At 36.4% G+C, this 24,618-nt stretch overlaps 2 protein-coding genes and 1 long non-coding RNA gene across 4 annotated transcripts in view; 1 reads left to right on the forward strand and 2 right to left on the reverse strand.

Moving 5' to 3' along the window:
* LOC116171005 (4-hydroxybutyrate coenzyme A transferase) overlaps positions 1-19,675 on the reverse strand; it is a 42,833-nt gene extending 23,158 nt beyond the window's left edge. The window contains exons 1-2 of one of the 2 annotated variants that reach the window (XM_031487620.1): positions 19,552-19,675; positions 19,219-19,369 (exon numbers count right to left, since the gene is read on the reverse strand). Coding sequence is in view for 1 of the 2 variants with exons in the window: in XM_031487619.1 (XP_031343479.1) it covers positions 16,687-16,876 (190 nt within the window). In the remaining variant the exon portion in view is untranslated. Of the gene's footprint in view, positions 1-16,686; positions 17,073-19,218; positions 19,370-19,551 lie in introns of those variants that run through there. The other variant, XM_031487619.1, reaches the window with a different exon arrangement.
* Positions 19,676-19,736: 61 nt separating this feature from the next.
* On the forward strand, positions 19,737-22,014 carry LOC116171007. Its single transcript, XR_004145357.1, has 2 exons — positions 19,737-20,071; positions 20,510-22,014. It is a non-coding gene; the product is annotated as an uncharacterized LOC116171007 (long non-coding RNA).
* A 195-nt stretch (positions 22,015-22,209) lies between these two features.
* LOC116171004 (V-type proton ATPase subunit B) lies at positions 22,210-24,245 on the reverse strand. The gene is made up of 4 exons (XM_031487618.1): positions 24,070-24,245; positions 23,523-23,810; positions 22,632-23,476; positions 22,210-22,579 (listed from the first exon to the last, which is right to left on the reverse strand). The coding sequence occupies exons 1-4, from the start codon at positions 24,158-24,160 to the stop codon at positions 22,313-22,315; spliced, it is 1,491 nt and encodes a 496-aa protein (XP_031343478.1). The 5' UTR covers positions 24,161-24,245; the 3' UTR covers positions 22,210-22,312.
* Positions 24,246-24,618: the final 373 nt, after the last annotated feature.

Here is a 24,618-nt window from a genome sequence, read left to right on the forward strand (position 1 = left end):
GTGTTTTCTACTTTCCTTGACTATCGCTTCTTAAAAGAACTCCAAAATTAATCATGTTCTAATTGATTGTAGCGTAATTTGTAACATTTCCAACCAAGGTGCTACACCTGCCATAAGAGATTCCCTTGATATCTAAACCGGCATGTAAAATTACGAGAATGACTTTGTACATTTTGAAATGCCTGCCTGCCACCACATCGTGCTAAATTGGTTTTATTTGTAAAGCATAACAAATATTCTAATTAATTTGCTTATTCGTTTATTGGATTTTTTATTCGCTTTTCAAGCCGTTATGTCCCTAGCAAGGGTAGCTTGTGATGGCACCTGGATTGTTTCAGTTAAAATTTTAAAACAAAAACATTAACATACACTGGATTAACGGGGTAACTTTTTTTAAATAAAAAATGCGATAGTGGTATATAAACATTCATAAAATGTTAGAAGTGAGAGAACTTTGAAACGCACTCATATATTCTGATAAGCGATTGATAAAATATTATTGACCTTACAAAGGCCAGGCGAGTGTTGATCAATTCAAATTTATTCCACATTGTCAAAAAAAACATTGTTCGTGAACAAAACCTGTTGCTATCCCGTAGATGTTTTATATGACCAGTTTTTATTTAAGAGAATGCACATGCAAGTACAACACTATCCGTTCATTTAAATGGAGCAGTATAACTTTTAGATCGGATTTTTTATACCATCTATTGGTCAATGTCACTCAAAATTTCGCATTTATTTTATTGTAATATCAGAACTAGATAATCGCCGACGTTTTTGGATGACACGCCGTTTTTTACTGGTTTGTCGTTGGGTAATTTTCCATTAATTTGAACGTCCTTCGTGTTTTAAAAGGCGTTATAAAATTCTAAAAGGAGAAAAAAGTGAAAAGAATTCGATTCGGATCAAAGGACCAAAAAGCATTTTTTAACAATGTCATTGTATAGATGGCAAAACTTTGGATAGTGCGTGTGTTACCTCGCCTCGTTCCTTGTTATCTATTGTATACAACAACTCTGTTTCAATTAAATTCCCATTCTTTACTTTATGTTTATACTGTATCAAAATGTGTAACGAATGTAGTGTAAAATTGCATTAAAAGGTCCGAGTGCAAACTATGGTAAGATTTTGTTGGTTTTGATGACATATGGTCGCGGCTACGCTACGCCGCCTCGCCTGGCTCAAATAATGATTCTCGCCTTCACCTCGCACCATTTATCAATTGCAACACATTTTTAAAACCGGGTTATTCTACATTTTGCCTCGCATTTTGCAGCGTTGGAGATGTCGGTCGACCGAATCGGTAATTTTTTTGAAAATGTAATGGAACTTTTGATTTTTTGGGAATATCATGTACGTACTTTTTGTGAAAATGTCGATTCAAACCGTCGTCTCCAGTTGTGTAGATAAACGTGTTCGATGCGTTCACTTGTGGAAAGAAGACTCTTATCCCTTATACCGCATGACCGTGCGAGGTAGTTTTTCAGTCCACCTTTTCTACCCCCCCCCCCCCAAAGTGAATTTACGAGATTCGAAAAAATCGAGACACCTTGGGACCTGGAACTATTCAGATTTTCAAAATCGCGACAGAATAATTTAACAAACTTTGTCTGACGCCCTCAATGGTAAAATGTCAATGTATATAACATTTCATTTAAATATGTTGAAAAATAAAAAAAAACACATTTTTTGATTCGGCATGTAAAAAGGGCTTAAGAGCCTGCCTTATTTTTTACCCTACATTGTCAGTTTATGACCTCCGATTTACAAATTTGATAAAGAATCCACCTGCAAAATTTCATCGTAATCGATCCATCCGTTCTCTTTTAAATCGATGGACATGAAGCCATCGAGCGAGCGAGCGTCCGACGATTGGGAGAAAGCATAAAACGTCTCTTTTAAAACTCGACGCTAAAATGTTGTTTTGTATAAATATTATCTGGGATAATGTGGTCACCGCCTTACGATTATGACGACGCAGGTTCGTTGAACCACCGAGCGCCCTTTTTTTAGCGCATTTTTGCAAATTTATTTGTAAAAAGTAGCTTTTAATCTCACTTTGGCTGGCTGGCTGGCTGCAAATGTGGGCGCGTAGAAGAACTCTTGTATAAAGGTAACGAGTGTACGTGTATCTATACAAGGCCGCGAAATTTGTCAACCTTAGGGACATGGCTACATGATGTGGGGTTGGCGACATCTGGGCGTCATCCTCGAGTGTAGTATACTAACGTGAAGGTTTTTCAGTTTTTTCCTATCTTCTACTACAGTTTTGGTCCGATTCTTTTCAAATTGGTATCGTCGGAAAGATGTTGTAAACGCGCACAACTCCTGCGTGGCGGAATTTTGTTTTTTGTCCTAGGGGCGAAATTAACGACCATTTGCGAGGTGCGCACGCATCTTCGAGAAGCCTTTTACCTTCCGTTGTGAACTCACGCGGTTTAACGTTTCGTAAATCTCGAATCGCTGTCTCTCTTTCTCGTGCCGCCAATAGAAGCGAATTGCGGGTGAACGGGACGTCGGAAGTGGCTACCGTCAAAGGGAATGTGGTAGCCCCCGACCCGATTTTAACTTTAAAAGCGAATTGCGGGTGCACGCGGAAAGTGGGAAACGGTTAGTGAATGTAGTAGCCTTCGACAAGATCTGTTATTGATGGTTGAGTCGAAAGTGGCTAATAGAATACTGATCTGCCACACAAAAATGCGCTGAAGTCCCTTCGATCTCACACGAGGACTTTGATAATTTTTTCTATAATAGATCTCGGCCACAAGAAGTGAGGGAGAAAGAAGTTGTAACTTCTGTCGGCACTTACCAAGTGCCACTTTCGAATCCTTGACGCAAAATATACTTGATGGCTAAAGCTGAATTTTTCTCTTCGCGCCTCGACACTACCCCTTTCGCGATTTGACTTAATTTTTCACCAACAATATAACCACCCAGCCAAGCTTAGGGGTGATTGACTTAAATTATTTTTTAACTGCCCGGCGAATATTGGCCTCCGGCTCACCATCAATTTTCACATCCATTCACACCCATTCTAGACCGTACAACCACCAATAGAACTCATTTTTTTCTAGCCAATCAGCGTTGACTGTTTCCTATAGATTCGGCACAAATCTTCGTTATTTGATCACGCCGCACATTGTTGTAATAAGAATATTTACCTACACTAAGATTAGTGACGTTGTTTATTGTTAGATTAAATTGATATAGCTGCAATGACTGTAAAGGTGATTCACAGCACGTTAGAATTTGATTCACTTCACCTTTACCCATTTGTCTACAGATCACGGCCAACTTCGAGTTGTTTATCTATGCCAGTATTCGTTTTTGTTTTTTTTAGAGCTTCGTAAATTAACGTAATTAGCTCGGTAATTAATTAGGTACCTACCGGTCTCTATCGTTTTTGCGTATTACGTCCTTTTTGGAATTATTAAGCAGCAGCAATTAATAGTAGGATGGCGCTGTCGTACCTAAGAGACCCAATTTTGAGGATAATTTGAGACCTGTGTTGGCAAGAATTTCGTTAAACACACTAATATGCCAAACACGATTGTGCAAAAATTAGGTTAATGTTAAGTATAAGAATTTAATATTCCCGTAATATCTCAATGCTTACGTATTTTGAATTTTTATATCGTGTGTATTTTTAGGTTATTGGCACGGATGCTCTTGTTCAAAACGTCAGAGAGAATCCCAAACAACTCGCATAAACGTAGATCTCCGGTTTCGGTAGACTAATTTCGGAGATTACTAATTTAAATAAAATCTTAATTTATTGGGGTTGTTTGCAAATTCTGGGTGAAGGTAGCATCTAACAAGGAATAGGAAAATAACAATATGTGTAGGTAAACCAAGTTTATCCGAATGGTCTTTGATCCTTGGATCGTCGATCTGAGTCTGATTAAAAATTATTAGGTATTGGAAAATTTCTCTACCTGTTAACGAAGCTATACAATTTTGCCCAACTGCGACTGTTTTGTTGCGAATAAATTTATTCCCATTAACATTAGAACTAGTTACTGAAAATGCAGAAACCGCACCTGTTAAGTAAATGTCAATATTATGGAAAGGCTAACAATAATGACGGCCGTGAAAACCAAAGCGAACTAATGTTTGTTTGAACTTTGAACATGAGACATTCCATGCCAACCGAATCTCACCTATATAAATTAATTAGACAAAAATTAAAGCGAACTCCTGACCCGATCCTGACCACAATCTGAGGTTTCAATTACACTTACAAAATAAACACAGCAATGGTGCATCAAAATTATCATTAAACGGGGCCTACATGGTTGATTTGCGCGTTCAGATCAAAGAGCGTAGATTATTTTTACTGTGGCATATTTATTGTAAATAAATATAACGGGATATGTGCAGACTACTTATTTTAATTTGAATTTACGTAACTTTTAATTTATGTTAATATTTCACCGTCTGGCTTCTGCTGTCTTAATTAAATTCTTTTAAATTTCTTGTTTTTGCGTGTCAAAATCACAAATGAACTACGGAATTACTAATAGTATAATTCCCCTGCAGATACCCATGATTAGGCTAGGCGCGCACTTGCAGCGACTGGAAAATGGTAATCGCGAAAAAAGTAATTTAGGCGCGCTCATATGGCGACTATTTGATCGCAGTGCCAAAATGAATTCTGTCCAAACAGCCTGTGTAATCGCTTTGTTATTACGAGCGAAGGCTTAGAAAACGGCGTAATAAATATTGGATGCACATGCACCATAGTCAAAGTAACGTATTTGACAAATTGTTATGCTAAAAAATGTTTCAATATTATCGGATGATGAAAATGAAACGTTATCACCATTCGCGAAATTTAAAATATGTGCGTGGGAGACGCGGTCCAAGTAGGCCAAATGGCTACAAATCGCCAACGTTGGCAACACAGCGCAATGAAAAATGCTGCAAGTGGGCGCAGGTTCATAATATCATTCATTTAAATATGCAACAATCCCGCGCTGTAAAAATAGAACAAGTTGCATTTAGTCGCTGCTTTTTTTCCGTCGCATGGACGTGCAATCGTATTGTAAGTTCCTCGCTTTATTTTTGAGACTAAAGAATCATGCGACAGAAAATCGCAAGTGCGCGCCTAGCCTTAGTAACGTTATGTAATCGATTCATTGCAAGCGAGATTGCAAGTGTATTTTTGTTGTACATATGACTCCTGATTGCTTGAAAACATTTTTGTACTCTACAGTTGATACCAAGGTTGATACATAATGCAAAAACAAAATGAAGCAGTAAACAATAACAATTACTATTAAAGAGAAAATGATTTTTGTATTGGCGACCACTTTGCATTAAACTAAATATGAATAACAAAATCAGCAATTATAAAATTGCGAATTCCAATGTTCATCATATAATTATTATTTGCAAACAAAACAAGAAATAAAATTTATTAATATTGTAATATACCTATACCGGGTGAATGCTTTCAAATCGAACATAGGGAATTAACATGGGAAAACTGTTTTTCGCAGATTGTTGCTCCCCAAATTAACTTAGAGAGTTCATAATGCCACCATTGGAAAGAAGATTTTTTTCCGCGTTTTATGATATGCAAATTATTAACGTCTAGTTGCACGTTTAATTATTATTTTGCGAAATTAGGTATAACTCTCGCCAGGAAAGATTGCCGGTCACAGAACACTTGAACCCGATCTACAATCTCTGTTTTTCGTAAGGTGCTATCGACTTCCGGGATAGTATCGTGTCATTGTTGAACGAAAAGACTTTTTGTTGAACATTAGCATGATCCTATTCCAGAAGTCGCTCGCATCTTAATAAAAACAAAGATTGTAAATTGACACAAGGTGTGCTGTGACCGGCAATCTTTCCTGGCGAGAGTTATAATCAAAATGTGTACTTGATTTTAAAAATCACGGTAGTCATGAAAACAAGGTACGATAACTGTCAATAATTTTAATTTGTACTTACTACAAAAGTGACGATGTATTCCAATGCGGAAAAAGTGTTTATTGTAAAAAACGTTTACGGCGGTAATAGTTACCGCAGAGTGCGAGATTTATTTTCCGTGGAATTTAATCAAACCTCTATTCCGTCAATATCGACAGATAGTTTTTCAATTTGACAATTCCGGATGCTTAAATCTTATACGGGTCATGGCTACATGATTATCTGAGTTCATTTTAATTTGAGAATTTTTGATAAAATAATGAGAAAAGACAAATAAAATTTAACTAATTCGCATTTAGTTAGATGAGAAAAAAATCTTCTTTCCAGTGGTGCCATTATGAACACTCTAAGATAATTTGAGGAGTAACAAGCTGCGAAAAACTGTTTTCACATGTCAATTCCCTAACTCGGTTTGAAAGTATTCACCCGGTATAAGACTAGTGTCACCTTGTCGTCTCTCGTCAGCCGGAAAGTTCTTAATTCCCAAAAGTTCTAGTCGGCTAGGCTAGAGATGTTTCCCGTTACGCAACAATAAACGTAATGTGACGAATTTCTGTGCCATTAATATAATATACAGGGTGGTGACTTGCGTAACGCATCATATAGGGATTTCAATATAAAATTCATAACATGTATTTTGTAGAAAAAAATTTTTTACGCCAATCAACCGCATTAGTTTTCAATTTTTTGCATAATAAAGACGGAAAATTGGAAAAATAAAACCCGCATCTTTTTAAATAATCTGGGATGCCATGGAATTTTCTAAAACAAAAAGATATCGAGTTATCAAGTAGCAGCAGTTCGAAATCGATTTTATGATCGACTTTGTTACTGTCTTGCAGTTAATGGGGACTTATTCGAACATTTATTGTAAATTGTTACCTATACCTATTAAGAAAACCGTTTTTAGTCATTTGTTCTTTCTTTATGTTGAATTCGCTGTTCTAAATATAGGTAATACTTTTTGATAGAATTTGATCCATGGCATGACCGATATTGGCGTAGTTTTTGATATTATAAAATTCCATGGCATCACAGGTTATTGAAAAAGATGGGGGTTTTATTTTTCCAATTTTCCGTTTTTATTATGCAAAAAATTGAAAACTAATACGGTTGATTGACGTAAACAATTTTTTTCTACAAAAAAACCTTAATACATTTTGCTCTAAAATAATTTGGGGAGCCAATAATAGCATGTTATGAATTTGACATTGAAATCCCTATGATGCGTTACGCAAGTCACCACCCTGTATACTATATAGGGTTTCCCATTAGTGCGAAATGGGGAGATATATGGTGACAATTAAAATACAAAATTGTGTATAACACAAAAATATTATTTATTCATTTATTTTGCGGGAGAAGCGCGAAATTCTTAATTTCGTCGAAATGGTTCTTATATTAAGTTGGTCAAACGTGATCGTTTAAGTGACAGTTGTGAAAGGTTATCTTAACTTCTTTCTCTACTAAGTGAAATATTATGCTGGGCTTAACATATTGTATATTAACAGTTAGTGCAATAAAATTAGTATAATAGGTATAATATACAATTTTAGGTTTAGTTCGACTTATACGCAAAATAAACGACACTTCCATGTCACATGTGGATACATTTTAATAAAACCATTTTTGGAAACACATACAGTCAAAAAACTTGAATGCCCTAGGAATGACGAATTTCGTAGAGAGGGTTACATTTTGCATCTGGCAAGAATCGCCTTCCATAGACCGCCTCTTTGTTAGCGACCGCCGATTAACTTCAAACGCCTTTTCGGTATCACTCAAAAGGGGAAGTTTGAAGAATCGCATACGATTTTCAGCGGGGAAATTTTACAGTCCGTTCGTATTCGGAAACGACTTTTAATCCGACTCATAGCACTGATTCCGACTATTTGATTTTAGAATGTCACAGCTATATACAAAACCACCCTACGGGGATTTACAGGCGGAATGGTTGACTCACCTTCGCTTACGGCTGAAGACGAATGCCCTAACGGTGATCTCAGAACAAACAACTTTTTGATTTTTTTTTTTAATTGACACCCATCCTTTGGCGCAAATCTGAAAGATATGCGGCGTCAGTGCACCAAAATTTGAAAAAATCTGGTGAAGGCAGCTCGCAGATCTCTCGCACCTGGACGGGTGAACGGCAAACGCACAGTACAATACCAGCGATTTCATGAAGTAGGCTCAAGCAATACCTCCTCTACTATTAGTAGTATCATTTCGAGTATCATTGAATTTTTAGTAGATCTACACCTATTTCTAACTTGTGCGAACATGTAGGTAGATGGTTGTAACAAGATAAAAATTCAAATTGCCGATTGTAAAATTCCATTCAATAAAATTTTTAGAACTGCAATTGCATCAGGTAGGCGTAAACAACATTACTGTAAACAAAACTGGATGCAAGCGAAATTCACCGTAATTAACATTCTTTGACGTAGGCGATACGACCTAGAATCGCTTAACCGTTGCGGTACCGTATTTTGTTCATTCTTATTCTGCACGTCAACAATTTCGCGATGTAGTTTGTTTAATATTATTGTTTATGTTTATACGACGACGCGAGGTAAAAAAAAGTTAACTCTGCATTTAGTGGGATTAAAACTTAAATCGGAATAGTAATAACGGCTCGGCTATAATGTAGCGGCTAGAGCAGGGATGGGGAAATAAATTTAAAAGAGGGCCACATAAAATAATTACAGCATTTAAGTGGGCCAAAGAGGATTTATTATGTAAGTAACAAAAAATCAGCTTGACAAAAATTATCGTTTCAATGTCCTGGGTTAGCGAATAGCGTCACAAATGAAATTTTGACAGTTCATTCATTATAGCGTCCGAAATTTGACTCCAAATTAATGGAAGAAATTCGCAAAACGCTCTCAAGGTGTTTCAGTCATTTTGTTCATAAATGTATTTTTTATCCTATACAAGGAGAAACTTACATTTTCTCGCCTGTGTGAGTACGCGAAAGAAGACAATTGCACGCATGGAGCGAGAAAATTCAATTTTGTCGGCTAGGCGAGAAAAAAAATACGTCTTATGTAAGCTAGATGGCGCGGTTGTAATAAAATGTCTAAAGTCACTAGATATCATCACAGACAACATATACTACAGACGGTCAATGCAATGCTATAGAAATAAACGCAACACCTAATAGAGTACGGTTAGTGTGTTGTCTACCTTGCAGCAGTCGAAATAATTTGTCGTAAAATGTGGTAGACGCACAGAAAACTGTTGTGTGTGGTAAAAGTGTGTAATAGATGGAGTCATTTTTGTAAAAATAAAATACATACTCAAACCTTATTTCCTCGGCTTCAACGCCGGCCTTTATGTAGATAAGATAAGCGCTCACTTGTATAACATCATAAATTACATGAAATAGGATACATTTTAATTCTTCATTTTTCTCTTTTCTAAACATTTAAAAAATTGATGGAGCGGGTTTGGTTATACAAGGGCGGAAACTAAATTTGGCCACCACATATAAAATTATGAGGTTGGACAAGGAAAGATTTTATTAGAATAATAAACATAATTTTTGTTTTTCCATAATAAATATATTATTATACCGGGTGGTGACTTGTTCAACGCACCATAGGAAATGCAACAGAAATTTTTTCATTTCTGATTATTGACTTCTCTAATTATTTTAGAGATAAAGTCTATTTAGGTTTTTTGTAGGGAAAAAAATTACGAATCCATGCACACTATAGCTTTTAATTTTCTGAACTTTGAATCCAAGAAATTGGATAATTAAAAACTGGCGCTTTTAAGAAAATCAGTGGTGCCATGGCAATTTGAGATCAAACATGGCAAATGTAGGCGCTTTTGTTTGATTTCCTAACTCCATGGAATTACCGACTTTATAAACGCGACAGTTTTTAATTTTTAAATTTTTACTGATTCTGAATTTATAAAATACGAAACAAGAGTATGTACGGATTCGTTTATATAATTCGAGGTAAATCTTTCACTCACACCTTTGACGCTCCCGACGAACGCGACGACGGGCGACTTCAGCGCCCCCCAGACTTGGCGTCCAGGGCCTGGGGCCCCCTCGCCCCTCCCCCTCGCACGGCCTTGCCTACCTATATGTCTCTGTGATAATACCATCACAAATTTTTTTTATTAGGGGAGGAAGCACTTAACGAACTTTATTTTATGTCAATGTGTAGGGTCAACATAGTCCAGTCAAATTAGCTCCAAAAGTATTCTGAACTGGATGTTGGCATTTCACACAACGAAACCAAGTGTATTCTATGTAGTTCACTGCCCGGAAGCTCCCGGAACATATTGCTATATACAAAAAAAAAACAAGAAAAAATGGAAAAATGCAGTTTTTTCGCATTTGACTTCCAATTATTTCGTCAACTATTGCTCGAGCTCATAGAAATGAATTTGTTTAGAATCGAATTTTCAGTTGGTACCAGGGCTCGGAATGGACCGGAACGAGCCGGAACGCTGTTCCGGTTGGTAAAAAGTATTACAATATCGTTCCGTTTCGTCGAAAATATTTGTACACTGTTCCTTTTCGTAAAGGGACCGCAGCGTCAGATCCTCTCCACCCGCACACAAAGAAATTTTACAGAACCCTACATATTGTTGGATTATTTGTCATTAATGCGATAAAAATCACATGGAAACGAAAATACGTCCTTCAGATCATACCAGCACACGAAACCCATTAGTATCCACTGGTCTCCACACCAAGGGAAACAATAAAAATGAAACATTTAATTTTTGTTACGTTTTCTCGTTGTTTTAATGTACGTAGTACATGTTTTCTATGTCCCCCCCCCCCCTTCCTCCTGATGGACTGATGCTTGCGTTCCGGCGAAAATTTCCATTCCGAGCACTGGTTGATACAGAACCGTTCATTTTTAAATGTTATTGTTTTTTCTGGAAAAATATAAAAAAAGTAATCCCAAAAATTAACATTTGTTTTTGTTGATACGCCCTTCTCGATGCTTTGTCCTTCAAACTGGATGACTCCCAGAGCGTTTGCAATATTTTTATGGATGGTGGAACCGTAAAACAACCTATTCCAACAATTGTCTGTTGTCCCGATAAGTTTTGCAAATCGACGGACTGTGGAATTAGTTTAGTGGAAACCCCAGAAATAGAACAAGAAAGTAACTTTATTAGACCCTTGGCACTCTGTTTAATAAAAATCATACCAACTGTATCTGATACAAAAATCGATCCTAAACGAATTCGTTCTCTTCATTTTTTCCGTAAGAGGAATAGTTAACGAGATACCTAATTAAATGCGAAAAAACGTCATTTTCCCATTTTTTCTTCGTTTACTTAAATAAACCATCTCGAGAATCGCTATTAAAACTTTGCTTTGTGACAATTTTCGTAGGTAATTGCACAAGTGCATCAAAATGCTCTTTTAACAAATTATGAAGTGTAACTTCAGCGCATTTTCCATAAATTGATCAATACTTCCCCAAAGGCCATACCTATGTGCGCTACGTTTTTCATTACTATTGGTTAAAATTTTAAAGAAATATCTTCATAAATAAGGAAGTTGGCACTCACTGCGCAGTTGATATTGCGCGTCCTGCGCATGCGCTTATTAATCTGATATTTATAAAATGCAATACGTTTGCTTTTACTAAAGTATCTTTGGTTAAAATTTCAAAGAAATATCTCCATAAAGAAAGTTTGCATTGCGCAGTCTGCGCATGCGCACATCTGATTTTTACTATATGCGATATATTTGCCTTTACTACAAGTATCTGTGATTAAAATTTCAACAAAATATATTAATAAATAAAAAAGTTAAAATTGCGCAGCCTGCGCATGCGCAGTTCAATTGTTAAGATTTTCTTTGACTCAGGTGCCAGAGCGATACGCTACCGAATGCAAAAAGAACGAACTAAATATCTTCAAAAACTGTAGGAGTAGTTAAGGCCTCGGACAAACGGACGGACAGAGAAAGTGGCTGCAATAGCGCACCCAACTTCGTTGGAAAATGCGCTAAAAATTATCAGGATTATTTTGATGCACGAGTGTAATTCGGGGTAATATTTCCCGAATAAACATTACAAACTCACCTTACCTACTTATAAAATTGTTAAGTGTATTCCCATGAAATGTGCAATTATCGCAGGGCTCTTTCGTTTTCTACAATGCAATTACCGCTGTAATTGACCGATAATTGCACACCTCAATTGGGATTTATTACATATGAGGCAAATATTCATTCGAAAATTTGCTTACGTTTAGGTTTTCTTTATCCAAGTTAAATGATTTATTCCACAAACGGAGAGACAAGTAGGCAAGTGGAGTACGTAGGTATATCAACAAACACGGAGATTACACTTTTTTCGAGAATTCGAAAAGTGGTGCAAGTTATATCGTTTCTTATGCACCCAAAGACAACGAGTAATACGTAATTGCGAATATGAAGTGATATTTGCTTTGTATGTGTACCTGCAAAGATTATCAGCATTTCGCCTCAGATGTAAATTATGGGGATTTCTTGTGGGACAGCTTTCTAACAAAAAAGTATCAATACTTCTTTCCCTAGACAATTTGCAAAACCATTCCAATAAAAGAAATCTGTAGAAGAACCAACACATTGTTGTATGCGCTAATAGATGGAGCAAAATAGAGGGATAGCAGGTTTTTAAATAAGGGGACATTTGTCACAAAACTTAGCGTGCTTTTTCCCCTTAAGATTGACCGTCTGTAGTATATGTTGTCTGTGATATCATATACATATATAATATATATGCTAGATATAGAAAGTACCGCAATCATCCGCCATTTTTGGGCAAATTTGCTGCCAACCTAAAAAAATTGACAAATAAAATTTGAATAGCTGTAGATTTTTTTAACCTAACTTCATAGTACTGTCATGTTTTATAAAAATATATACATATATCTACAAACAGGTGGAACAATCCCTAACATTAAAGTTACTAGAATCTGGTAACTTCCGCCATTTTTGGGCAAAAATCATGCGTTCTCTCTCTAACACACGAGCCCAATGGATTGCGGTACTTTCTATATTTAGTGACTTTAAAAATGTCAAAGAAGTTATTTCTTTTTAATTAAATAAGAAACATAAAATCGTCAACACTGATTTAATAATTAAATTTACCCTATGTTCACTTTATTTTACTGAATTCAAGAATTTATTCAATTACCGCGAACCCATACCTATCAATGTTTCGTGAATTTGAATACTTTCCCAATGTCACGTGACCAATTCAAACGTTTCAAACTTAAGTCATAATCTCCCATTTACTTTCAATAACGAGCATCTGTGTCAATACATTTAACACCAAGATGTACTTTGCACTGTAAGTAGAACACCGCTTATCCATAATAAGTAGCATTTTAATATACGAGACTACCCCGAAGTTAAAATGTGTCCAGTGTGACTGTAAGGAATGAACAAATCTATTTATAAAACACGTTTTTTTAAATACAAGATCATCAAGGATTTAAAGTGTGCCCATTGCGCTTTTGTCGCCAAGCATAAATCCAGTCTTAAAAGCATCTAACATTTGACAAGACATGGATACTGCGAAGGATTTAAAATGTAACCGGTGTGATTTTGTCCCTGAAAACACACATTCAATTTAAAACACATTTGTTAATACACAAGACCAGTAATAATTTCAAATGCGCCTGGTATTAATTACAACCCCTTAAATCCCGTTATTTTCTAAGGAAATAATCACGTTCCAGTGAAATGCCGGAAATGTCAACTCAGTTCGCACATGATCGGTATTCTCCACTTGCACATCTACTCTGTTGCACCGTGACTCCCTTCGGTGACTCCGCACTGTGCAATCGCAAGCGCGCTAAAATTTCAATTTGCGTTGAACTGTATTATAAGGGAAAGGGGTAAATCTACGAGTAAAAAATATACTCGTGAGCCCACTTAGATTGCACCGTTTCGTAAAATTTTTTTCGCGTAGTCAGCAGGAAACGTGGAAATAAACAAAACAAACGCGTGCACGTTGACGCGTTAAAGCAAATCCAAATTCAAGCGCTTGCGGTCGGACGTTGTTGAGGGATTAATTTTAAATGTAAGTGTATAGGAGAAAAAATATTGTGTGCACCACGGCACGAAAGTTGTTTTCCGGGCCTCAGGAAGTGGCCAGCCTCGGCTGCGCCTCGCCTGGCCATGTCTTCCTTCGCCCCGGAAAACAACCACTTTCCCGCCTTGGTACACAAAGTACTAATTTTGTACTCATTGAATGGAAAGATAATGTTTCCAAGCATCCTCGATGCACGGGAAAACGACTTTACTCACAATCGGTTAGTATTATCTGAATTCCTAACCTTCATAGCGGTTGCGAAGCGACTCATTACTCACCTTAGCCGGGAAAGTAACTTTCCCGGCTAGCTGTCACTTTCCCGGCTAGCATATGTCACTTTCCTTACCTGCAAATGCTATTCATATTATCCTTATATGAAACTTATACTAATAGTGACACCGCCAATGTAACCATTAATGTTTACAACAATAGCAAATTACGAAGAAGAACGAAACTATTTGCTATTGTTGTAAACATTAATGGTTACATTGGCGGTGTCACTATTATTGACAGTTAAAGTAACACCTTGTTGAATTATATACTTTACCTTAAATGATCGATTGTGAGTAAAATAGTATACAAACCTCGCTGGTCAGTGGTTCATAACCAACGCCTCGCGCCTATACCTCACCTCCGCGCGAAGCGCGTCGGTGAGGTACCTTAAGCCCTCGGGGTAGGTAATGAACCACCTCCCAGCTCGGTATGTAATCTACTATTCCCGCATCGCGGTGTTTTTTAGTTTCCGCTGGAGAGAAGGGGTTATGCGCGTTCTTCGGTTGGTAGTACTTATTGAAGTCAACGAACGTCATGTCATGATTAACTGTCATCTGCTGTAAAATCAATTAAACCGTTGGTTGAGGGTATTTAGTGCGATTAATCGGAAACAGACGTACACTAAGTTTTACGTAAATATATAAACAAGAACTTATAACGCAATCAAATTATTTTTCAGAATTGGAACTCAAGAAAAAGTAAAATTTATTGTTAAAACGTCTTAAAATGTGACCAGTGATATTCTGCAACTATTCGCATATGTAGTTTAAGAAAGCACATATTAACACACACAAAGCTTCCAAGGATTTTAAATGTAACGATTGTATTTACGCAACTCAAGATATTCAGTGCAAACGATGCAATGCCGTGACCAGTAGTAGCACTCATTGCAAAGGCAAAATATGTATTAACCAAAGATGTGGAAGTTTTAAATGTGACCAGTGCATTATTAAAAGTGGGTAGTTACAAAATTATGTTACCAACCAAACATATGATTGTGTTACCAACTCATGATTAGAAAAAAGCTAATTTACAAAACTATTAATTTTGACCTTTTTTTACGCAATTCGTTACAAAAAATATTGTACCTAACTCTTTCGGAAAGAATTTTCCCGCATTCGCACTAAATGCAGCACTCCATACGGTCGTGCTGCAAACAAAGTGCTCATGCGGGAAAATTAACTTACCGAACTTGTTAGGTAAATAACTATTTTGCGCGATCGGTCATTTCTGACTATTTACCATGGGTGTTTCCATGACAGTACGTAGAATTTACCAGTTGCTATGATTACGACGACGCCAAAATTACTTACCGATCTAAAAACAGAACAGCAAAAATACTTACCGACGCCTTTTTAAAAATCAACAGTCTTACATTACATTTAATCCGAGATTTAATCTTTAATTATTGTTAGGTACATTAAACGTACAATTTGTGCTGTTGTTTCCTATAGCAAGACGCTCATAAAGTCATAAAGGAAGTACAAAGCTAGTAAACTACATCAGACACATGCACCTTTTTATGAAATTATTAATTTCAATTTTGACAAATAAACTGGTTACCTAGAGATTGACACCATACCACTTCGATCATTTCGATTTATTCTGCTCGTTAATTTCTTAGTGCATATTTATATTGGTTGCATAATTTTAATTTCGATCGCGCAAAAAATTTTATAAGCACGTCGAACGTTAAGGGTTACCGTTCTCAGACAATAATTGGAGTCGTCGCTTCGCTCCTCCTCCAAACAATTGTCTTCGAACGGTAAAAATCCCTTACCGTTCTCCATACTTAATATACTATTGCTGTTCTGTTTTTAGATCGGTAAGTAATTTTGGCGTCGTCGTAATCATAGCAACTGGTAAATTCTACGTACTGTCATGGAAACACACATGGTAAATAGTCAGAAATGACCGATCGCGCAAAAATAAATGAATGATATTACCCGCGTCCCGCGGGCGGATCAAATCATATCGTGGGCCGGATTTGGCCCGCGGGCCGCTATTTCCCCATCCCTGGGCTAGAGCCTTCTGTCCTTTATACAGGGTGACACAACGTCACAACCGCAATAATAAAAACCAATATGTCATTTATTACACCTTCCGACATTCTTCAAATTAACACTAAATTGTTAATGAAATTTCCATTTGAGTGTTGCGAGCTATCGATTCTCGGATGACCCTGTACACACCGATCGCCCTATTGGAGGTTAAACAAATAGGTAAACTAGGAATAAGTATAAAACATAATGGCTTATCCTCTACGTCACTGCTTAGTGAAGCAACTAACTTCTCTAATCAAACAATAATTATTATACATCACGGTTTAAATTGCACGTGAAGTAGAAGTAGGTACCTAATATTGTACTGCCTGCACATGAAAAATTACTAAAAGTAAACATACCGGATTTTAGTATTCCATCAAATATATTTTGAGTATCCTTCTGATCAACCCACTTTGGCTCTTTCCCTTTAATAACTTGGCCAAGTTCGTGTATATTATTCGCAAAATAGGTTCTTGATGTGGTGTGATTAATTAAGGGTAGAAAGTTTCTTAATTTACCGCGGACATTCGCTGCACACACGGATGCCATTTTTGTGATTAAATTTAGGGTTATTCTTCGATTTTAACATATGACATAAATGCACTGTTTAGTATTCAACGCGGCACCGGGCACTAAAAATTTAAATACGTAAGCACTGCGAACCTAACTACAAACCAACACTAAAGGATATGACAACTGATTGACAACAATCACGGTTGTATTTATATTTATACTGGCAGCAGCGGGCGCAGGATTGTTACAAATTACAAACTAGTTCTGTAAGGTTTTCGTTTTCGCTTGCACTCCCTAACATTCACACGCGTCCTTGTTTTTATGTTATCTTTATGTAGACAAATTCCTTTATCAAAATACGTTCGGCTTCGCCATCTGGTATCAATATTGAACAACTTTGCTGAAGTAGTACGGGGTGTTGCATAAACTAAACGGAACTCGAAAATAAATTTATAGCAAAAATCATGACCTTTGTTTATAGCAATTACTTTTTTCTACGAAAGTGTAGAAACACGATTGTTTTTGTAGGTAAATTGATTGTGAAAACAGGTCTTTGAAACACTAGTGCGGCAATAGTATATTGAAAGACAAGTGTTACAATGCGACCTATTGTAATACGACTATCTTGTGGCACGAGTGGCGACGCGAAGCGTAGCCACGAGTGTCCGCAAGATAGGAGTATTACAATAAAGCATTGTAACACGCGTTTTTCATACTATTTTTTCTATTTCGGTGCTTTAATTTAATTAAAAAAATCATTATCAGAAACTATAGGGAACATTAGAACTAACGTGTTTTATGTTGGGAACACTTTTTATGCCGTTAAGTTTTAGGTTGGCAGCGTAGTAAGACTGACATTTTGAAGTTCAAACATGGAAGTATTGTACCTACTTGTACTAACTAGTAACTGCCAACTTAAGAGATGCAGATGAGTTACCAAAAAAAACGACTATAATCACTGTCTTTGTACAACTGTTTTCGGTCGAAAACAGTTGTACAAAATCATCATTGTGACACCGAAATAGAAAAAAATATTTTCTGCACGCATTTTCTACACGCTAATAAACATATGCGAAGTAACTCTTTGTAATTGTATTGCTTTATTCACAGGTTCGTTATATAAGACACACAATGGTAGAATTTTCTTTGCCTTCTGCTACAGAAAACGTTCTTGGGACATGATTCTTGGAGTCAGGAATCGTTAGGTATCAATAAAATTGCATCTTGTTCTGTGAAATCCGTTACAGTCATTTTACAACGTTCGCTCCGACGCGACGGCAAGCTCCATCCACTCCAAGGACGAGAGCAACCTGTAATTAAATTATGCTTATTTATGATTTAAAAATACAATAAGAAATTCACAAACCTTCATCATTACAAATGTTTCATCAGGCGCTTCTCTCAAAAACTTAGCGATTTGTTCTCTTATGAAAACGCTCCTTTCCGAAACGCTGCTTAGACTTTTGGGGTAGCAATTCATGCGAAACCGCATTAGCCATTTCCGCAACGTCCGGCGGGGTGCACATACCTAGCTTCTTCATCTTCAGTTTCGTCAAAATCTATCTTAACACTTCTTCACTACGCCACAAATTGTTTGACTTAAATTTACGATTTTTCAAACAATTATGTTTTGTCATGGCAACCGGCTTACTGGATCATTTACAATTGAAACATCTAACTACGATCAGACTATACGATTTTTTGTCGTTATTTGGCTAGTTGAAATTTCTAATTTCTAGAGAAGAATTTTTCACTTTCGTAGAAAAAATAGTATGAAACACGCATGCCGAAACGGTCATTGAAAAACTCGTATAATAGGAACACTCGCTGGCGCTCGTGTTCCTACATTTATACTCGTTTTTCAATAATACCGTTTCTGCACTTGTACTATTTTCTATTTCGGTGTCACAATGATGATTTTGTACAACTGTTTTCCGCCGAAAACAGTTGTACAAAGACAGTGATTATAGTCGTTTTTTTTTTGGTAACTCATCTCTTAAGTTGGCAGTTACTAGTTAGTACAAGTAGGTACTTCGTTGGGTACTTGCATGTTTGAACTTCAAAATGTCAGTTTTACTACACTGCCAACCTAAAACTTAACGGCATAAAAAGTGTTCCCAACATAAAACATGTTAGTTCTAATGTTCCCTATAGTTTCTGATAATGATTTTTTAAATTAAATTAAAGCACCGAAATAGAAAAAATAGTATGAAAAACGCGTGTTACAATGCTTTATTGTAATACTCCTATCTTGCGGACACTCGTGGCTACGCTTCGCGTCGCCACTCGTGCCACAAGATAGTCGTATTACAATAGGTCGCATTGTAACACTTGTCTTTCAATATACTATTCTCTACTCGCGTGCGCAAACTACTTACTTCTTGCATCAAGAAGCACGTAGCCAGAGGAGGGCAGGGGACTGAAGGGGGATTGCGTCCCTCCGAAATATCACTGAAGGCACGTAAATATGATCAATCGGAAATCCAGCTCCTCCCGAATGAATGGCTACGGGACTGTCTTGCATATTTTCTAAAATAACAAATAATTCAGTCTAAATATCTTATAGTCGAAATATTCTATGCTCAAGTATTTTGAAGATCAAGAAATATGAAGACATTTATTTTTTTGTAAATCGGCAATTCTTTAAATAACTTAATCGGGACCGTTTTTTTAAAATATTCTAAACGGAAACTTAGTCAGTAGGTACCTACACAAAACTACGGAACTTTGGTCAATTAACCAAATTTTTTATCTTCCATTATATAACAAGGCTACTCATGGCCGACTTTTCGACGTAAAGAGATGAAAGACGAAAGAGACAACAATATACGTACACATCAAACATTTCACATCGAACAATAAAAATCAAGTATTGCGTTACACAAGTGGAACGATAAATCAATTTACTACACAAAGACATCAAAACACATTTACGATCTATCGAGGTCAAACAATAAATAACTCATAAAATGGTTTTAAATGGCATGCACATAAAAAAAACATCAAAATGGCATGGCTCTACTACGACTTCTGCTACGATTAAGTACAAGTCAAATGCAATCAGTACTCTCGTTAAAGTCGATTATCTCATCACATCCAAAATCGCATACGAAACAGAAGAAAAGTTAATTTGAGGACCTCCTTCACGTTTTGCTAAGACACAAGAGCTGCAGTCCGCACAAGATGAGGATGCAACATATGATACAGCGAAGAATTGGAACTGTATAAAAGGTAGGTACTTCCCCCACGAAGATATATTGTTAATGGACACATACATGGCAATAATATCACACTGATAATACACTTATTCACATGAACGCATAAATAAATACTTAATAATATAAAGGCAGAACCACTTGTAAAGTATAACAAACAAACATGATTCAGGTAGGTATGTATAGGGTGATTGACAAAAGTAATGATCCCCTAATATAATAGGTAAACTCTGCAGCATAAGCAACCAACATGCTCATCACATCGGGCTCCGTCGCCTTCTTCAAGGAGAAGATTCCTTAACATTGTTGATTCGCATTTCCAAGTTGCGCAATATATTAAAATGCTGTCTGCGTATGCTGCAGGCTTTACCTATTCGGCAACCATTAATTTAAGTATAGTGTTGGGAAAAGTTTAACTATAGATTTAAGGTGTTTCTAATTTTGTTTTTTTTAGGTGCCTGTTTATAAATGCAGTAAATTTTGAGACATGTTAGTCTGGGCAAGCTGATATGCATTTTTTAAAAATGATCATCGAACTAACTAACTTATGTAATGTTTGTGACACTGTAAACACCAAACTGCAATGGTAAATACAAGAGCACTAGGTCAATTTTATAATTCTAAAGCATTATTGATTTTTCAAAAAAAAAAACACTGCATACCACATCACACAAATTTCTATCAGATATGGTTTGTTTAGTTCCTCCAGCGACACCTTTAGGAAATCTCCTTTTCTTCGATGGAAGCATACGCCCGGTTTCAGTAGCTGCGCCGCCTCATCTCGCACCAGCGAACTATATAATCACCTAGTGGTTTGAGATGTACTTTACGATCTATTCTCATATACAGTGCGTTTGACATCAATATCTCTTTTATTAGGCGAAATACGAAAAAGTATAATTTTATATGTGACATTACGATCTATTTGATCGCATATTCACACTTCCGGTATCGCTTCCGTTATAACTGGAAATAGATGGAACTTTTGTTTTTCAAATGCAATGCCTATGTCTTTTAACGATTATTTTAAAAGAGCAATCAATTTGATGTAAGACATAAGATATGCATATGGTGGATATACCTACAAAAAATGGAGAAATTCGTGATTAAAGATTTAGAAAATTTATGAAATCTAGCATGCCGTGTTGTCAGGATGGACTTGCATTACACGGGGTGATAGTACATCTTTTCTGTGTGATATAGCACATGGCTTGCTAGATTTCATAAATTTCCTAATCACTGGTTTCTCCATTTTTTTGACAGAAAATTGATTGCTCTTTTCAAATATCGTAAAAAGACAGGCATTCCATTTGATTTTTGAAAAACAAAAGTTGCATCGATTTCCGGTTACACCGGAAGTTTGAATACGTAATCAGATGGATCGTAATGCATAATAAAATTTTATTTGACAACTCTTTCGTATTGAGCCGGATAGAAGAGATATTGAAGTGGCCCTCTTATCTCAAACGTATTGTATACTACATATATAAAAAATTCATAAAAATCAGTCTAGCTGTTTCAGTGTAACCATGGGACACGAAATATGTATATATTAGATGTTCTCCAACTGTATGCTGCAGATTTATTTTACAATAGAGAAATAAGGAGTATAAAAATAAGAATAAATTGTAATTTGTATAATTGAGATGTATATTAACAGATATATACTACATTAAAAATAGATAAAATTAATTTCAACTACAATTGCAACAAAATTTATAAGATTTCCATTCACCATTTACAAATATACAATACTGAATCAAGCAAGAAATATTGCTTATAAATATTTGAAAATTTAGTAACACTAGTGGAATGTGTCCGTTAAAAGCAAAAAAAAAAGGTTTAAAAGTGTGTCTAACACACTGTGAAGTGAGTACGGATATATAATATCATCTAACACTTACTTTACAGTATTGTCTATACAATTATTATATACTATACAATTGTTTAATGACACAATAACAATGAAGCAAATATTAAAAATTATAATACAATTGACAATAAAATTGAAAATAGAAATTATCAGGCCTGTCTATTTACAAATTTATGACACTGATCTGGTTTTTTCACCTGCGGGTGCAATTGAAATTGACAAAACTTAATACTCCACATAATTATCATATCATGCACACTAGGCAAAGCTATAATTAAAACTATCATATCAACAACAATATAATGAGAAATTTACAAATGACATAATTTTCCAATTATAATTTCTAAAGAAAAACAACTCATGTCTTACACTACTATTTAAAAACTAATGACGCGAATCTCTTGGATAGAATTCTGCTAAAATTGAAGCAGGTATACGTTTCAACATTTCCTTCGGGAATATACGTAGCAATTGCCATCCAACGTCTAACGATTCGAATACAGTACGATTTTCATAGTTGCCTTGAGAAATAAAATTCTTTTCAAATTTACTGAGAAATTCGAGGTATAATAAGTCGTCTGGTGTAAGGGCTTCCTCTCCCACCACGGCTTTCATGGCCTGAACGTCCTTCCCAATAGCATAGCAAGCGTACTACAAAATTGTGTAGGTTAAAAAGTGGCCCGCTTAATTTTATCGAACTTACCAATTGATTAGAAACATCAGAGTGATCCTTTCTGGTCATGCCTTCGCCAATAGCAGATTTCATCAAACGTGAGAGAGAAGGTAAAACATTAATTGGGGGATAAATTTGCCTGTTGTGCAATTGACGATCTACGTATATTTGTCCCTCCGTAATGTAACCAGTTAAATCAGGAATGGGATGAGTAATATCGTCGTTAGGCATAGTAAGAATAGGAATCTGAGTAATGGAACCATTTCTACCCTCAACACGTCCAGCACGTTCATAGATTGTAGCTAAATCAGTGTACATGTAACCTGGGAAACCACGACGACCAGGTACTTCTTCACGAGCAGCTGATACCTCACGCAAAGCCTCTGCATAGGACGACATATCGGTTAGAATAACCAATACGTGCTTCTCACATTGATAAGCCATAAACTCGGCGGCAGTAAGTGCCAAACGAGGAGTAATAATTCTTTCAATAGTAGGATCGTTGGCCAAATTCAAGAAAAGACACACGTTTTCCATCGAACCATTTTCTTCGAAATCTTGTTTGAAAAACCTGGCAGTTTCCATGTTTACACCCATCGCAGCAAAAACAATGGCGAAATTATCTTCGTGGTCATCTAATACCGATTTTCCAGGAATTTTAACAAGACCAGCCTGTCGACAAATTTGCGCAGCAATTTCGTTGTGTGGTAAACCAGCCGCTGAGAAAATAGGAATCTTCTGTCCTCTAGCAATCGAGTTCATGACATCGATTGCACTGATACCAGTCTGGATCATTTCTTCAGGATAGATACGAGACCAAGGATTGATGGGCTGCCCTTGGATATCCAAAAAATCTTCCGCCAATATTGGAGGTCCTAAAAAGAGAGATATCAACACCGTCCACCACTGAAATACAATTACCTTTATCAATTGGCTTTCCAGAGCCGTTAAATACACGACCCAACATATCCTCCGATACTGGAGTTCTCAGAATGTCGCCAGTAAATTCGCAAAGTGTATTTTTAGCATCAATACCGGAGGTGCCTTCGAAAACCTGTACGACCGCCTTGGAACCGCTGACTTCCAACACTTGACCTGACCGTATAGTCCCATCGGCCAAACGCAACTGCACAATTTCGGCATATTTTGGAAATTTTACATCATCCAAAATGACCAACGGTCCATTTACTCCAGAAACGGTTTTGTAAACTAAAAGTTCCAGTATAGGAGTGGTTTATCATGAGACTTATCACATGATTACAACTAACAGCTGATGGTACACTTAATTAATGGATTCAGATTAGAAGTATTTGATAGTAATGATAAGTAGAATAAAATCCATAAATGAACAAAAAAATTTGAAAAGGGGTGATCATATGATCAAACTCCACCATTAGATACGACCCGCCCCAGGTATGCCAGGTATTTTTGAATGATGTCCCAATAAAAAAACAAATTTAATACATACCGAGCCTCGGCTGTGATATGAAGTCTCTTGAGACTGCCAAAACATGCTCCTTTGTTGCTGATTGAAGATTTAACGTCGCTGGGTAAGACATTTTGTATACCACAAATTGGATTACCGAATCAGTCAACCCTCTACAAACGAAATGCAGCAGCACCAACACCGCAATGTTCACGTGCAATCATATGACACGGTCAATATCTTTCTTACCGATAGATGGATCTGACAATTCTTAGTATATATAGGGTATGTCTGTATGTTAGTGACACGGCTTATTGTTATACAGCAAGTACGATCACCGACTAAAGTAATGTTAATCGGAAGCTTACTGCCACTTAGGCAACCAAACATACACTATCTAAAATGGCATCGTTGATAGTTATAAATTCAATGGTTGAAGTGTAACTTTTCCGGCGAGAATTCGTATGGGACGGCCGCGCGGCGTCGCGCATTGTCGTATTTGCTCTGGCGTATCTTCATTACTGGCTACTGCCTTGATATAACGCTACAGTAGGTATAATTAGAAAAATTGGTAAAACCGGATTTTATGCA

Source organism: Photinus pyralis, unplaced genomic scaffold (assembly GCF_008802855.1).
Source record: "Photinus pyralis isolate 1611_PpyrPB1 unplaced genomic scaffold, Ppyr1.3 Ppyr1.4_LG5, whole genome shotgun sequence".
In the NCBI taxonomy this organism is placed as follows: Eukaryota; Metazoa; Arthropoda; class Insecta; order Coleoptera; family Lampyridae; genus Photinus; species Photinus pyralis.

Bases quoted from the DNA above. Each gene is read 5' to 3' on its own strand.
- LOC116171004 (XM_031487618.1), bottom strand. From the start codon at position 24,160: ATGTCTTACCCAGCGACGTTAAATCTTCAATCAGCAACAAAGGAGCAT. The intron at 23,811-24,069 runs GTATGTATTAAA...TGGAACTTTTAG, and splicing joins CATATCACAGCCGAGGCTCG to TTTACAAAACCGTTTCTGGA. The intron at 23,477-23,522 runs GTAATTGTATTT...CTCTCTTTTTAG, and splicing joins TGGAAAGCCAATTGATAAAG to GACCTCCAATATTGGCGGAA.